Genomic DNA, 16,771 nt, shown 5'->3' with positions numbered 1-16,771 from the left:
ATTACAAATAATAAAATATAATAAATACAATTATTTAAAATCGTAGATTTGAAAATTTGTTGCAAACTTTCTTTAAGTATTCAATTCACGTAAGCTTCTCATTAATGTACTCAGTCATACAATTTTCCAAGTATTTGTTATTTCTTTCCTGTTTGCTAGTAAGTTTCCTAGTATTATTACTTCGAAATGTATTATAATTTAATGTCTGAATGCTGTTTAAAGTCTCCATTAAATAAAATATATTAGGATGGGCACTTGTATATTCTTTATTCAGCTTTGAATGAAACGATTTGCAACAATTTGTAGTCTTATCAATATTTTTGTCAAATAAATAAATGATATACCATACAGCGATAGGTATATCTTCATCGTTATCTTAATTGATCGGGGTATCACCGATAATTTGCTAAACTTCCAATATAACAATCTATTGCCATCTTATTGTATACATATTATACTATAGACTATAGAGTGTAGACTGTAGGTACATTTATATTTTTTACTATCTAATTTATATTTTGTACCAATTATCAAAAATTTAAAATTTAAATTGTAACTATTTTACCTGTACACAAACGGGAACCAATGTGGCTCAACCTAATAAAATACCTTTTTCAAACGGAAACCAATTCGGTTACTCCCATCCTCAAGATATTGGCACTGTAAGTGTTAAAAAACATTAAATAGTAAATACCTAATTAATTGTATTAATTATTTATAATTATAAATTGTTTTATTTAATTGATTCATTAGCTAGTTAATAATATATTATAGGTTGTACCTACAGTGCCTGTGAAGTGGGTAATTACGAGGCGGGGGATTTAGGTGTCGTATCCTCCCATGACTTTTTTTTAAACTGGCGAACCATATTTACGTACTTATTTAATTATATAAATATTATTATATATAGGTACTATTGTAATAAAGTAGGTATATTTTATAAATACAACAAATAATAGGTAACCCAAATCCTCTATGGTAGCTGTAACTAAGGTAATATTAAGTAGGTACTTACGACTTCGTAATAAATACTAATAGAAATATATAGAAATAATGCAGTTTAGCTCAATTGTTGGGATTTTATTTTGGAAACATTTAAGTATATCTCAACGAGTTAAACACAATGGTGCATTAGTCATCAGAATATGTCAGCCGGACTAAGAAGGTACAACGAGAATGGTGCAATCAGAATTTGTACGTGTTCATATTTATATTAGCACTTTTTTTCGTTGAATTTTTTAAATGTGGACTTTATTTCCGTGGGCTTTTCCGCGATTTACTTCTATACCTAAGTGGTCATTGACTAATTAATTTTATAGTAGGTACCTCGTACCTATATAAGTATTTCTGAAATGGCAAAAACTCAGCAAACTCTACCTGATATTGTTATGCAAAATGCATAATATATGGAAAATAAGTGAATAATATTTTTATTAGAGCATGAACTAGAAAAAAAAGTTTTTTTTATGTATTACTATAATTAACATTTAATAACAATAATAACAACACCACGATAAGCGTCGGGGGTTGTTATCACAATGTACGATATCGCTGTTATCGTGTTACTAGAAATGGGTGTCTAAAATATAATAGTAATAAATAACAACAATAATTATTATAGTAATGACTACATCAACGCCATATTCTCGTAACTCGGGAGTGTCCAGTGCGGCTGTTGGCTTTGCTGCTGCGGCGGTGGCGGCGGCGGTTTGTGTCACCCATCTCGCAGATGCGTAGGTAATAAAAATATGTTCGTTGTTTCTTCTTCCCCACCCGTCGTCCACCGGCACCAGCATCGCCGCTTCCGTTATTTAACCGCGACGTGAGTCATTCCAGAAATAAACATCTAACCGCTCGCACTACATACTGGCGATACCTACACCTGCACGCACACGCACGCACACTACAACTGTACCTACACCATGGAATAACACCTACTCGTTCGTCCTAGATAGTGGATGCTGATGCCATCGTCAGCGGTCAGACGTGGTTATAGATAAAAGATTCGGCCGTCTTCACCACGTTCACGCTATTCGATCGGTCGGCGTAAATCGTGTGGAATTAAATAATATTGTTCACCGTTTGTAAAAGGGCCTTGTGGGGATTGTGTCGTGAACGCGTACCTACCTACCACTCGATGGGACGGTGTAGTCGCCGGAAGGTGAACAGAATTAAACTCCATCGTATCCGCTGCGGTGCACGAGACACACCGAGCTATGTCTACTATCAACCATCTGTATGATGCAAGATGTAAGTAATGATCTGTCGACGAATAACCAGTACCTACGCATTTGTGTTTGCAAACAAATTACTTGTTTGTTACTGTTTTTAGAATGACACGAAGGACTCGGTCGATTATCATTATGAAGCGACCGAAACGGTGAGGAACATTTTGAAAAGGCAGTTGCTCACGACCGATTTGTTCCAACAGACATTTTTGACCACCATTCTCACTACTTTAGATAATCATACCGTCAACAATAATAGTAAGTTGTTACTTGATGTCATCATTAACTTATTATTGAAACGTTTAAAAGTTTTAATTTATCATTAATCTTAGGTGTTATCAATACATGGTTGGACACGCTGCTAGATTTTATTGAGTTCTTGCCTGTTGACTGCTTACAAAGAGAGGTAACATAATATTGAAATTGTATTTACTTAATGATTTTTTCTTTTAATATTAAAATTTTGTCAGATTTTACCATTTGCTATTGAAAGAAGTGATCTATCCAAGCCTGAATCATTACGTTTAATTAGTTGCAGAATTTTTGGATCACTTGCCCCTAAACTAAATGCATATATGTAAGTTATTTATTATTTTATTTTTACCTTTAATATTGCTGTATATTTATATACTTGTTTGTAATTTTAGTATTAAACGTGAAATATGGCCATGTATTTTATCACTTTGCCAAGATGAAAGTGTTCTAGTAAGGAAAACTGTTTGCCAAGAGCTAAGTAAAGTGAGTGCATTTCTTAAAGACAATACAGACAATTCAAAAGACTGTATTTTGCTGCCAGCAATTGTGGATTTAGCTAATAATGCTGATTATGGTGTCAAAGTTGCTCTGCTCGATGTTATTGTAGACATAATACCATGCTTTCCCAGGGAAATAATTGTTACTGTTGTGGTGCCAATGGTTAAAAAACTAATTGACACAGATTTTAATAAAAGTAATTTCCTAGTGGTGGCTGTTGCCAAGAATTTTGGTGTCATTTGTAAAGCTCTTAGTGGTAAGTGATTTGTTTTTACTGTTTTTTATTTTTACAATTATTGTAGGCAAACTTCTATATATTTCTAAATACATTTGTATTTTGTAGTATAAATTTATTATTTACAGTACAAAACTTTAATTGAAAATGAAGTGTGATATGTTAATGTATATGTATTATAATTTTTGTTTGGTATATTATGATGAGACATTTTCTTATAAAGTCAAAAATAATAGTTTTTGTATATTTTGATCATAGACCTTATACTAATAGATAAGAACTGCGTATAACAACAGCATTACGAGCGACATGTAAATATATCGCAGTGATGTAGGCTGTCTTGATGAAAAATACAATAATATTATATATTACCGCACTACCCACATATGAGTCACTCAGTTATCGAAAAGTGCCCCTTTTGTTTCCATGCTCGGTATGCAATAACTTCTTGTCTATTAGTATAAGGCCTATGATCTCCATAGTAATATATTGTACAGTGTTATGATAATTTAAAAATGTGCATTTAAGAGAATTCCACACCTGCATATTGTGTTGTGTTTCAGTCTTACAAACATAATATAACATCACAAATTTTGCGTTCACGATAATCCATTTAAGTATTAAACTCTACTTTTTTTAAAATTAAAGTAAATTTACTTATTATAATATTTGAAAGCAAAATTATTATCTAGGGCAGTGTTGCTTAAACATAGCACACCAAGAAATAATATTTTTTATGCGGAACCCTTATGAAAATTATCTTCAAAAATGACACTATTGATTATATATTATTATTTATTGTAAATTTCATACTGTAATTGACCATTATGTAATATTGAAATATTATAATATTTCATAAAAGTGCATGGCGGACATGACTTTTTCCCACTAGTCATCTTTAGTTAGATTGAATGTTTTAAAAAAATCACTTGAGTTTCATGGAATCCTTAATGGCCCTATTAATCCTTATTTAGCCTTATTAATCCTTTATTACAATAGTTAAACTAAGGTCAAATCACCGAATTCGGTCAGTTAAATCAGTGGGTTAAGCGTAACCGAGGTTTAAACTATGATTGTAAAATGGGCCCTTAAGTGATCCTTAAGTTTAAGAAACACTGATCCAAGACTTCTCGGCTTTTATTGATATTTTAATTTTAAGCAAGTTATGAGCATTTTAAAATTGAACGTTTGTAAAATTTGATATGTTGTACTTTTGTAAGACTGAGTCAACTCGTGTGGGTATGGCATCTTCTTAATAATTAAAAACCCCTAACTTGACAGTTTTTTAAAATTTTTATATACTAATTTTTTTTTTTTTTTTGATTTTGGTTCAAAAATGGTAAATAATGTATTGATTTAAATGTATACTAAAAAAATCTGTCAGCCAAACTATTGTTTCGATATTCCATTGATTTAAAAAAAAAAATTTCCCAAAAACAGATTCTAAGTAAAAATATTTTGTATTATTTTAATTAAATTGTTTATAATATAATAAAATATACATTTTTACATACTCAATTTTTCTCATTTGTTAAAGGTATTGATAACTTAGTTTACAAATATATATTAGATAGTTTTTGGAAGCTTCTAATACTAAAATTTGGTAAAATTGTTTTATTAATAATCTTGGTTTTATAGTAATGATTATATTGTCATTTATAGATTATTTAAGTTTTGAAGATGTGTCTTGGTTTGTCAATAAATATACGGATTTACTGAAAATTGATTGCAAAACTGACTATATATGTAATAATGTAAGTATATATTAGTTTCTATTATATTATTTTAAATCAATATTACTATATTTATCTTTTCTGAAGGTAATTTAATCACATTAACTGCCATAAGGGTTCTTATTTTATTTTAATTACAACGCATCAAAAAATTACTTTTATCATACATAAAAGTAACCTTACATATTTTTTTAAGCTTATTTTTATTTATTTTATCTATTATGTATATATATATATATATAAAGAATACTTGATACAGTTAACTCTTGTTATGTCAAAACTCAAAGGGGAAAAAAAAGTTTGAGATGGTGAGTTTTTATTGTAATTATAATTATTTTAAGAGGATTTTCATTTAGTTCAAGATTACAAAAAATTCAACATAACAAGAATCTACTGTATCATATTAATATAATACAGTACCCAATAATCAGCTTAGATATTATTTATCTAGATTCTACAAAACTCCAGGTTTATTAATATATGAGCACAAGTCCGTCAATCCATTTGGTACTTGAATTACTTTATCTAATCTTCATATTTTATTTTAAGTTAGTGTTATTATACTGAATAATAAATAAACTACCTATAAATTATAATTTAATACAATTCATATATTATATTAATAAGCTATTTAATTTAAATACTAAAAAACTATTTCAAATATAAGTCATAGATAATATATAATATAATATATAATATATTATCTATGATATAAGTAAATAATAATATTTATGTTAATCACTGATATACTTATTTACATCAACAGGATCATACTATTAGTGATAAGCCATATTTTACTATTCAAAAACTCTGTGCTATGAGTCTAACAGAAATCATAATTTTAAGTTCATCTGACAAGGGTAGCACAACTTTGTTAATTTATCTTATCAATCATTTGGTTGATTTGGTCTCTGAAGATTATGTGGAGATAAGAATTGCTTTGGTTGATATTATCAAAGAAGTAAGTAGTTTATTTAGATAAACTTTCTCCATATTTTCTAAAGATTGAAATTATTATTACATTACTTAATTCTTTTTTAGGTTTTGGTATCATTAAACGATAAAGTTGTATTGATTTCTTCAGTGTTAATGAAAATGTTGTCTGAGAGAGATATTAAAGTTTTAAAAGTGATGATTCCTAATTTAAGCTTTATAATTACAAAAATGGTAAATAAAAACATAAATGTAAATTAAATTTACTGTATTTAAACTTATTTTATTTTTATTTTAAAGAAATATCAAGAACAAGTTTTAAAATCACTGATGCTCTTGGAAGAATTTTTGTTTGTACAATACAACTGGAGATTGTACGCAGAGTTTTTACACCAGATAATAGTTTTACCTACATGTTACACATCTGACCAGGTATTTTATGTTGGAAAAGTAATGCTCAATAGACTGGAATGTGTTGTAAGTAATATATTTTGTTTAATATGTTGTCTTTATGTTACCTATAGTTCATCTATTATTTTTTTACAGAGACAAAAACCAATTAGAGAAGCCGTTTGTACATTGCTATTAACAATTTTACGTTATAATTTAGATGCTAATCAAAGAACACTACTGCGTGAACATCTCATTGATCGTAATTATCTCAAAACAATATTTTAAATTTAATTTATAGTTAAAAAGTTAGAATGTTAAGTTTTAATTTCATTTTAGTTTTTATATTAAAATATTATTGAATCTTCATGGTTTTAAATATATTAAACATTTAATATATTTATATAATGTTTGCAAAAAAAAATAACCATAATAATATTGGTACACTCGTCATTGTTTGATTTTGTGTAAAAGAGTAAAATATTTTAAAATTCAAAATGTTACAGATAATATTTTGTTTTACTAAAAACTTTATACTCATCTATGTTATTTAAAAAAAAAAACAAAAAATATGCATTAACTTCTAATAGATTACTTAAATTTCAATATATTTATTTTGTTTTCATGGTTTGTTATAATTATTTTTTTCAGGTACAGTGCAAAATCCAAATTTTTACAAAAGATCATTTTACATATTTATATGTCAAGAAGCTTTGAATGTATTTTCCTCAGCATATTTCAAAAAACACTTTTTCTTGAGTTTACTTTCTTTGGCAGGTATATTATTTGTTATTTATGTATTAATATTAGTGTCTGAATTGTAAACCATATGAGTATTAAGTAGACTGTCATGGTTCCCTAATAACTCCCATAGCTACAAGATAACCATAGTCCATACATAATTATGCAAACTGCATAGTTTAAATCCAAATATATTATAACTAATGCCCGGATTTGTATTCAACAAATTTGTTTAACATGCATACAAAAATTAAAATACTAAAAAAAAAACATCGATTAACATAGATTTATACTTGGAAAAACTTCTTTCTACGTCTCATATAGACATATAGACGTTTATTTAAAACAAGATAAGTGACAACTTTAAATGTCTTTAAATTAATTTTATTGGATTTTTTTTTAATATTTGCAATTGTTTTAGCAAATTGTATGCCTGTTCCTCTTATTACTAATAATAGGACAATAATTAAAAAATATTGACAACTATTTTAGAAACCAAGAAATTAAATTTAAAAATTAGCTGAATGTATTGTGAAAATGTAATTTGAATTTCTCAATAAACTACCCTATTGTAAAGAAGGGTATAATCAATATAGTTTCATTTGTAACTATAAGAGTTTTCTAACAGTCCACAACATATTATTTATTATGTGTGAACTTGCATAATATTCTTATTTGGCTTAAAATAAGAATATAATTTATATTAAGCACATAAACCTGATTGTGTGGTTTTGTTATTTTTTTTGCTAATAATAGTAGGTGATTAATTAATGAGCCAGGTATTTTAATGGAATAATGGATTTTCTAATTATAACCTATATAATATATTGTTATTTATTTCAGATGATAAGGTCGCAAATATTAGATATAGCTTATGTAATATAATGTCCAACATAGTGAATATATTTAAGATTTCGACTGAAAAACCTTTAGTTGATAAATTAATTGATACTATAAACAAACTTTTATGTGATGAAGATCGAACTGTCCAGGAACAACGTCCACTTTTAGAATATTGTAATACTACTGTTGGTCTCATACTACGGGTAATTATATCAAATCGTTTAAATATATTCCATATTAAAGTTTTTATAATATGACAGATTTAAAGACAGTTATAAAATAATATACTAGAAGGATGTAGTATCTAAATAGTATAAATATTATTGTTTTCAAGAATAAATGTAATTGAGTTGCCTTTGTAACTATGTTTTGCAAATTTTAGTAGAAGGTTCTAGTTAGAGCAGCAGTCCCCACTAAGATTTTGGAAAGAACCAATTATTATTTTTGAAAATTATTTGCCACATGCAATACATTTTAATTTGCGCATAATATTGATCGAAGTACTTTTTTTTCCCTGGGACCCGGGTGTAAATATTCCTAGTTCCTAGTTACATATTAAATGATAATAATTATAAGTTATAAAAGTAAAAATATATTATTTTGATATAAGTATTTTATTTTATTTACTTGAGTGTAGAATGTTAGATTTTAGAATGTAAAATTCAGTTTTAGTGCGGGCTGTACAAAATTTGATTAAGGGCTACACGCGGGCCGCGTAATGGGTACCGCTGAGTTAGAGTATATTAGTATACTAGTTGATTGACGGTTATTTTATTAAAATATGACATGACATGACAATTAATGTGCTTTATGCATGGTTTGGTTAGGAATATGGGTGTTTAAGTTTTCATAATTATTGATATTCAGTTATTAATTAAATATTGATTAATATTTGTACAATACTACAATCTAACATAATCATATCAATAATACATTAGAATTATACAATATTTATAGTTATTTTAGCTACCATCAAAAGATATTAAGAGGGTGTCGGCGAACTATTTGTTTTTTCTCTCTGACCAATGTGCAACATAGCAAATTAGCATTCAGCAGAACTAATCTTGTATTTTTATTTGAGTATATTGACTATCAATCTTTAAATTAAGTCGGTTAGGATATTTATCTGTGTTTGTATTTTAGATTTTATTACAATATTATGCTCATTAATTACAATATTTAAATATTTAATACACTCATAACTAGCATAAAAATTAAAATGTTAACAAATAGCTTATGTGCAAACATATTATAATCTTAATTTTAAGTTTTATAATAGATCAATTCACTCTAGTGTTAAGGCCTAACAACACATGATTGATTCTGCTGAACCCCAATTTGCTATGTTGCACACAAATCAGATGGAGAAAACAAATAATTTTAAAAATTTTAAATACAAAAAGTAATATATTTTGGTAGTGGTTAAATATGCATGCTATCTATTACACTTGTAATATCTACCATAATTTTTTTTTGTTTATTCTGCTCCACCTTAATAAATTATTATATTTTTAAGAATAACTTATTGAAAATATTTAGTGATGATTATTTATTATAAGTATTTATAACTCATTTGATATAATATAATATATGATATATATTAAAATGAATAATTTTTATATTATAATTTATATTTAGTTGTAATTTAATAGATAATATTTTATTAGATACTAATATCAACTATAAATTAAATATTTAACATTATAATAAGAATCTGTTATGTGTTTATTACTGTGTGCTTGGCCCTATGATATCCATGTCTTTTTAATTCCTCATAACTTATTGAATAATGCGAGTAAAAATGTTAAACTTATATCATTGTTGAAAATTTTTTCAAATTAAAATAATTTATTTTTTGTGTTTTGTACTCTTTTAAACATTTTTTAATCAAGATGCAAATTGCATCGTTGTGCATGATATTTTTTTGTTATAATTTTTTTTAGTTTTGAATTAAAAATATTATTTTGTTAAGTACACTATAAATAATTTAATTTTTAGGGTAAGAGGATTATGTCTGAATACACAGAAATTGACGATGATATAATCAAATTTAGTGAAGAATCTCGTTTATTGCTTTTGAAGTCATCTGAACGTCTTCAATTGGACAATGGTGGTGTGTTCTTAAAAAGTCTAATCGAAGAAAAGATGTTTTCAAGCCAAATAGATGAATGTGAGTAACATTAAGTCAACATTTTTATTTATAATTTATAATATTAAATTAATGTATTAAGTATTTTTTTTTTCACAGGTTCAAGAACACCAAATGTAGATGATAAAATTACTTTAGCGGGTAAAAAGGCATTGTGAGTATATAAAATAATAAATTAATGTAGGAATAAAAATATTTTTAGTTAAATGTGGTTACTATACTTTATCCCTGTAAGTTGACTTATTTTTTTTTAAGCACGCAGAGTATGGTGAACATGTTTTGACAATGTAGTTCCCTGTATTTCTACAGTTTCAACTTGCGAAACACCACGGTATATACGTAATGAATTATATTGTCACAACATATTCATCATACAATGTGTGCACAAAAAAAAAGTGCGTCAACTTACCGGGAATAGAGTATAGAGTTCTTCATATTCAATTAAAAACTTATCATAAGTTATCTTATTAATGTATAAAAGGTTTTTTTAAAGTTTGATAAAAATTAAATAGGTAAACTAAAAACAATTTTTAATTAACAAAATGTCTGTCTTCACAATTAAAATTTTTTTTTTTTTTTAAATGAAATCAACAATCTATACCACTTGGCTCAATAAGAAGATGTGAAACAGATTTTATACAAATTATTAAAAAAAAAAAGACAAGTATCCTTAATAACATTTATACATACATAGCGTGACAATTTTGAGAAAAGCAGCCACCCATTAGTAACACTTCCATTTGCTATTGAAAACTAAAAATTAAAAATTAAATTTAAAAATCAATAATTAAGGTTAACTTAATATCACTTAATTATTATAATATTTATCGGAACATTTGTTAAATTGCTTATAAATTATAATGTATGAAATGTATAAACTTAGTATTATTGGCTTGTATGTAACATTGAATTATAGCTTAAAAATTAATAAAAGATAATTCTGTTATATTTCTAGTATGTTGGAATCCGAGTTTATCAAAGATACTGGTGTTTCCATTAATAAAATGATGGAACATTCGTCAAAAATACCTACACCTGTTCAGCAAATAGTTATTGATCCACAAAATGGTAGATCACTTAAAGAGCAAAAAATATCTTATCTGCCAGTAAAAAAAGATAGAACACTCTCACCAGCTTATCGATCACAAAAGAGACATGAAACTAGTGAACATGTGGTAACTCGCTCTACAAATATTGCCAAGAGAAATGCCAATTTTGGTGGAAAAAGACTTAGTGTACCTGTGATGTCATGTATCAACGTTGATATTAAAAAAGATGCAAATGGTAACCTTGTTAAGTTTGCAGCAAAAAGACCACAATCTTGTTATGTAGATGGAAATCAAATTGTTTTGTCGGAAATAAAAACGGAAAAATCATTGTCTGATGAATCATTGGATAAAAATTCCAAAAATAAACCTTTGAGTCGTCTTCCAATAAGGTATTAAAAAAAAAACTTCTGTATTTCTTAAAAATAAATTAAAGATTTCAAATGTATTTAATATTAATTATTTTATTATTTCAGAAAATCGCAAGGTAAATAAAAATAAAAAATACAGTTTTCCATTAAGTTAAAAAACGAAACCAATGATCTTATGCCAAATTGAAATATTTTAACTGTGATAAATTCAGTATACGCACAAAACAGTTTTAGTTTTTAACATATATTTTAACTTTTAATTACCTTACATATCATAAGTTAGGCATAGCTAAGTATAATATTACCTTTTACAGTATTTAAAACATTAAGATGAGATAATATATTCTTAATTAATTTAAAACTAATGTTTAGATGGGAGTAGTTTAAACTATTTTCTTATTTTTATATTTTATTTCAGACATTAAATGTATAATCATAATTAACCCAAAGAGTTATATTTTTGTAAACAATATGTTCATAATTAACTATTAAGACATCATCTTGGTTTGTTATATTGTTTTATACGACTAATGCAAAACAAAAATAAACTGTGATTTTTAAAAAAAAGAATGTATAACAAAATAAATGTTAATTGAATGGTGATTAATATTATCAGATATTGTAAATATTTATATATTGGTTTGTAATTAGCTTATAAACCTCGGTTTTTTTTTTGTTTCCAACAACGTAACGGTGATCATAGCTAACAGCTTAAAAACTATTTTATAAAACCATAACCTCTAATCTATGAATCTAAAAAAAATGTTCACTACAAAACTTTAACTGAAAAATAAAACAAAACATTGAAAAATCTAAATTAAAAGTGTTTAAATTAATATTGGTTTAACAATTGATTGTTGTTGCATTCGAGATTAGCCATCGGAGTGCTGATACCAATGTTTTAGCTTTAGGCCTTAGTCTTGGTTACAGTGTTGGATAACAAAAAACCTAGGTTCTAACATTTTAACAAGCTGGTATAAACTGATTATAAACATTTCCAAAAAATGGTTTTTCAGTCATCAACTTAAGCAATACAATAATGCCAAAAGATGTTTTTGCCAAGTGTATACGATAATTAAAAGACAAAAATAACATATCTTGATGTTGTGTCTTATTGTCAGGATATTTAAAATTTTAATACATATACAGTAGATTCTTATCATGATGAATGTCAATATCTCAACATTTTTTTAATCTTGAGCTCAATAGAAATCCCTTTAAAATAATTACCATTACAATAAAACTTAATATCTTGAACTTTTTTCTGTTCCCTTTGAGTTTCCACATAACGAGAGCTTACTGTATATAGCAATAATAAGAACATTGTAGGTACTATAAATTACTAATTAAATATAAGATGTTAAATGTTTACAGATTTGATTATTTTTATTGTGTGTATTAAGACAATTTAGGATTAGAATTTTAACAGAGAAAATATTAGCTTATATTTGATTGATATATCCAATGTACAATATTAAAATTGTTATTACTTTGATAGATTGTTATTGTTATATTATGTATGTAGGAAATTGGTACTATTATACAATTTTGATGACAATGTGTCTGTACCATTTATATTAATATTTTTATTTTGTAAAACATGTGAGTTTGTAAATGTGTACCAATTTATCATGTTCATTGATTTTGTGAGATGTATTTTAACTATTAAAGTCATTCATAAAACGACTCGTATTTCATTTAAAATTTATCCAAATCAAAAGAGTCACGGAAAAAAACATTATAGCATTCTCTATAACTGATCAAATACAATATTATTATTTACATTTTATACAAATTAATGATTTAAGGAACAAAATTAAATGAAAAAATATAAATATAATATGATTAAGGAATATTTTCTTAAAATTTTTAATTGTTATAATGTCAAAATATTTCCCTGAATTGCATATATTTGAAATTTAAGACTGTTTATAAACATTAAAATTTTTTTTGTTAGATTTAGTATCTTTTTCTGAGATATGTTCATGTGGCACAGCACTTTTGATACAATATAAGGATAAAAAATGCAATCTTATAATATATGTTTAAACTTTAAACTATTCCCGTCAGGTTTTTATATTAATTGTAATTTGTAATTAAATTATTTGTGCAATCGTCTATAACATTTATACCTAGTTATAGTTTAATTATGTGTTTTAAAAATATTTAATTTGAACTTTGAAGTAGTGTGTAACCAAATGAAGTGACAAATATTATTTATTTTGTAGTCAAAACCATGGTCTTGTTATCATTGGAAGAGTTTTAAAAAGTACAGTTATGTTAGTTAAAAGAATATATATTATAATTGTTTTATATTTATTGTTTTGATCTTAGTTTGTTAATGATTTTTTTCGTTTTTAATGCATATTAGCTTTAAGAGGTAAACCTGTATTACACCTATGTTTATGTATAATTTATTGTTCTTGTATTACTAAATATTTTCTTTAAGCTTAGAAGATACATGTTTTTATTTTGGATTGTCAATATGAAAAGTTTGTTTTGTCATAACTCATATTTATGAAACATGTGAAAAATAAAAACAAATTATGTATTGTTATTAAGAGGATGTTGTTGTACCTGCATTTGTTATTTCTGTTTTACGGCCACATGACATAATAAATACTCTTATTGTATTCTTACTACACTTGTTAATTTATTGTTAATATTAGAGTAAATTTACTCATAATCGTATAGGACTTGAGGAGAATATAAACTGTGTACTATAGCACAGATATAGCGCAGTTTTTTTTTACATTTTTATATTGATATGAGTTATAAGTAGGTACTTATAACTCTTTGAAATAATTACCTATATGAGAGAAAACTTCACCCTAGTACAGTTTATACTGAGAAGTCAGTAAGTCGAAATGCTCTGCTCCAGTGGCGTGGTGAACGGAATTTTATAACGCCTAGGCGTCATGGTGGAAATTTTTTTTGGGTGGTTTGATACATTATGGTAATCAATAACATAAAACAAAAATGAAAATATTTAGCCACAAAATAATTATAATAATATATATTAAATTAAAGAAACAAAGAGTGGGTAGGTACTGATGAAATATATACATACTGTGCATCATGGTTTATAAATGTTCACCACACCATTGCTTTGCTCTACAAATTCAATATGTAAATGTGCTCTAATATTCATATGGCTTGGCACTTCTGCTATAGCAGTATTATCATAGAACAATCGGTAATATACAATTTTGATGTAGTGACGTTTGATGCATCCAAGTGATTGTTATTTTTGAAATAGAAAAATACACTATATTTGAGAATTGAGATTACATGAAATGTGTGTCAAATGTTTAACAGAAATTTATAGTGTGCAACAGGTATAATATTGTACGAGGTAATACAATTTATTTTTGCGCTTTTGTTCAGCTACTAAGGTACAAAAGTGCAAGTCAATTTTATTTCTTTGGGCACTACATAGTACATACTTATTACTGAAAGCTAAGTCCTCCTTAGTCCGCTCCTTATTTACCTATTGCCTGAAGAACATTCCCTGTGTATAGTTTATATATTTTAGCACTCGTTAGGTAAGTACTAACTATATCGTGATATTGTGCGTAGGTAAATAATAGTTATCTTTTATAGCCTATATATGTACTTATATGTGCGTTGAAGCTTAAACATTAAAATATTATTGTTAAGAATTAAGATTGTGAGAAACAAACCTAGCCGTTTATATTCATAGATAGGTACCTACTCCCGCTATAAGTTTACATTTTCTATTATTTATTCATTCTAATTATTATGTTTGGTTCAAGTAGGTAGGTATCAAAATTGATTTTGTTATATTGTTGTTATTTTCAGCCTGCACGTGTGATATGTTTTGTGTGTTTTTAATTTTTGTGCTCAAAAACACGTCTTACGGGAAAAACTCACGTCTAGAGTAGAGCGATCTGATTTCGTTATTTTTTTTTATAACACTTATTTCAGAGCGCATTGGACTTGGATTTTAAAAATTCTATTTCTAAACCATATAATTTTATTTTGAATAAGACCAATAATTTTCATACTTTTATTTTTTTTGTTTTAATTGCACGAAATTAAAAACTGAAGTCCAATGCACCCTGTAGAAATTTGTTTAAAATGCACTTTACCAACCCCTTCATGATTTTCAATTTTTTTTTTAAAACGACTTGTTTTTATGCTTGAAATGATACGGTGTAATTTTTAAAATTTTTTTTACCGGAAACTATTATTTTAGAAGTTATAGCCTTCCAAAGTTTGCGATTTTACGTTTATGATGCTTAAGCGTGCCATGCTACTTGACTGCCACGCGCAGCGCCAATAACGAATTAAATTTTTTTTTACGTATTATAACAAGTTGTGGGACATAATTATTTTTTGGGTGAAATCAGAATTTGCAGTAGTTATAGTATAGGTACGTATTGCGTGCGCGTCCTTTATCGCACATAAAACAACAGTCAACAGACTAGTTAACATAAATAATATAAATATATAATAAAATGTTTTTGAAACCGGCCAGAGTAGAGATATAGTTTAGGTCGTCCATTTAGTAAGATTATAAATGTCCGTCAAGTTGGCACCGGCACTTTCTCCAAACAACTCAAAATTAGTATCAACATTTTGCTACGAATTTGCTACATTTTGCTACACTATTTTTAGAATTTGCTACAATTTGGTTTTTCCGGAAATCCGGAAACAAACATGCCGGTGCTATCTTGACGTAGCACCGGCACTTTCTACAAACAACTCAAAATTGGTATCAAAATTTTGATACAAATTTGCTACATTTTGCTACGTTGTTCTCGGAATTTGCTACCCCCTGGTTTTTCCGGAATCCCGGAAAATATAAAATTTCCCAGCACCGGCACTTTCTCCAAGCAACTCAAAATTGGTATCAACATTTTGATACGAATTTGCTACATTTTGCTACGTTGTTCTCGGAATTTGCTACCCCCTGGTTTTTCCGGAATCCCAGAAAATATAAAATTTCCCAGAACCGGCACTTTCTACAAATAACTCAAAATTGGTATCAACATTTTGCTACGAATTTGCTACATTTTGCTACACTATTTTTAGAATTTGCTACAATTTGGTTTTTCCGGAAATCCGGAAACAAACATGCCGGTGCTATCTTGACGTAGCACCGGCACTTTCTACAAACATCTCAAAATTGGTATCAACATTTTGATACGAATTTGCTACATTTTGCTACGTTGTTCTCGGAATTTGCTACCCCCTGGTTTTTCCGGAATCCCGGAAAATATAAAATTTCCCAGCACCGGCACTTTCTCCAAGCAACTCAAAATTGGTATCAACATTTTCCTACGAATTTGCTACATTTTGCTACACTATTTTTAATATTTACTA

The 16,771-nt window shown here is 27.1% G+C and overlaps 1 protein-coding gene across 1 annotated transcript; it reads left to right on the top strand.

The window, feature by feature from the left end:
* Positions 1-1,583: 1,583 nt before the first annotated feature.
* Positions 1,584-14,061, top strand: LOC132946729 (serine/threonine-protein phosphatase 4 regulatory subunit 4-like). The gene is made up of 16 exons (XM_061016788.1): positions 1,584-2,250; positions 2,333-2,486; positions 2,561-2,634; positions 2,699-2,805; positions 2,876-3,237; positions 4,879-4,970; positions 5,716-5,910; positions 5,991-6,116; positions 6,183-6,359; positions 6,429-6,534; positions 6,924-7,049; positions 7,857-8,059; positions 9,855-10,026; positions 10,105-10,159; positions 10,961-11,443; positions 11,528-14,061. Exons 1-16 carry the CDS (start codon positions 2,239-2,241, stop codon positions 11,544-11,546), a joined length of 2,463 nt encoding a protein of 820 aa, XP_060872771.1. The 5' UTR covers positions 1,584-2,238; the 3' UTR covers positions 11,547-14,061.
* Positions 14,062-16,771: the final 2,710 nt, after the last annotated feature.

The sequence above is a fragment of the Metopolophium dirhodum genome, chromosome 6 (genome assembly GCF_019925205.1).
Source record: "Metopolophium dirhodum isolate CAU chromosome 6, ASM1992520v1, whole genome shotgun sequence".
Taxonomy (NCBI): domain Eukaryota; kingdom Metazoa; phylum Arthropoda; class Insecta; order Hemiptera; family Aphididae; genus Metopolophium; species Metopolophium dirhodum.
This window is presented reverse-complemented; position numbering and strand designations above follow the sequence as displayed.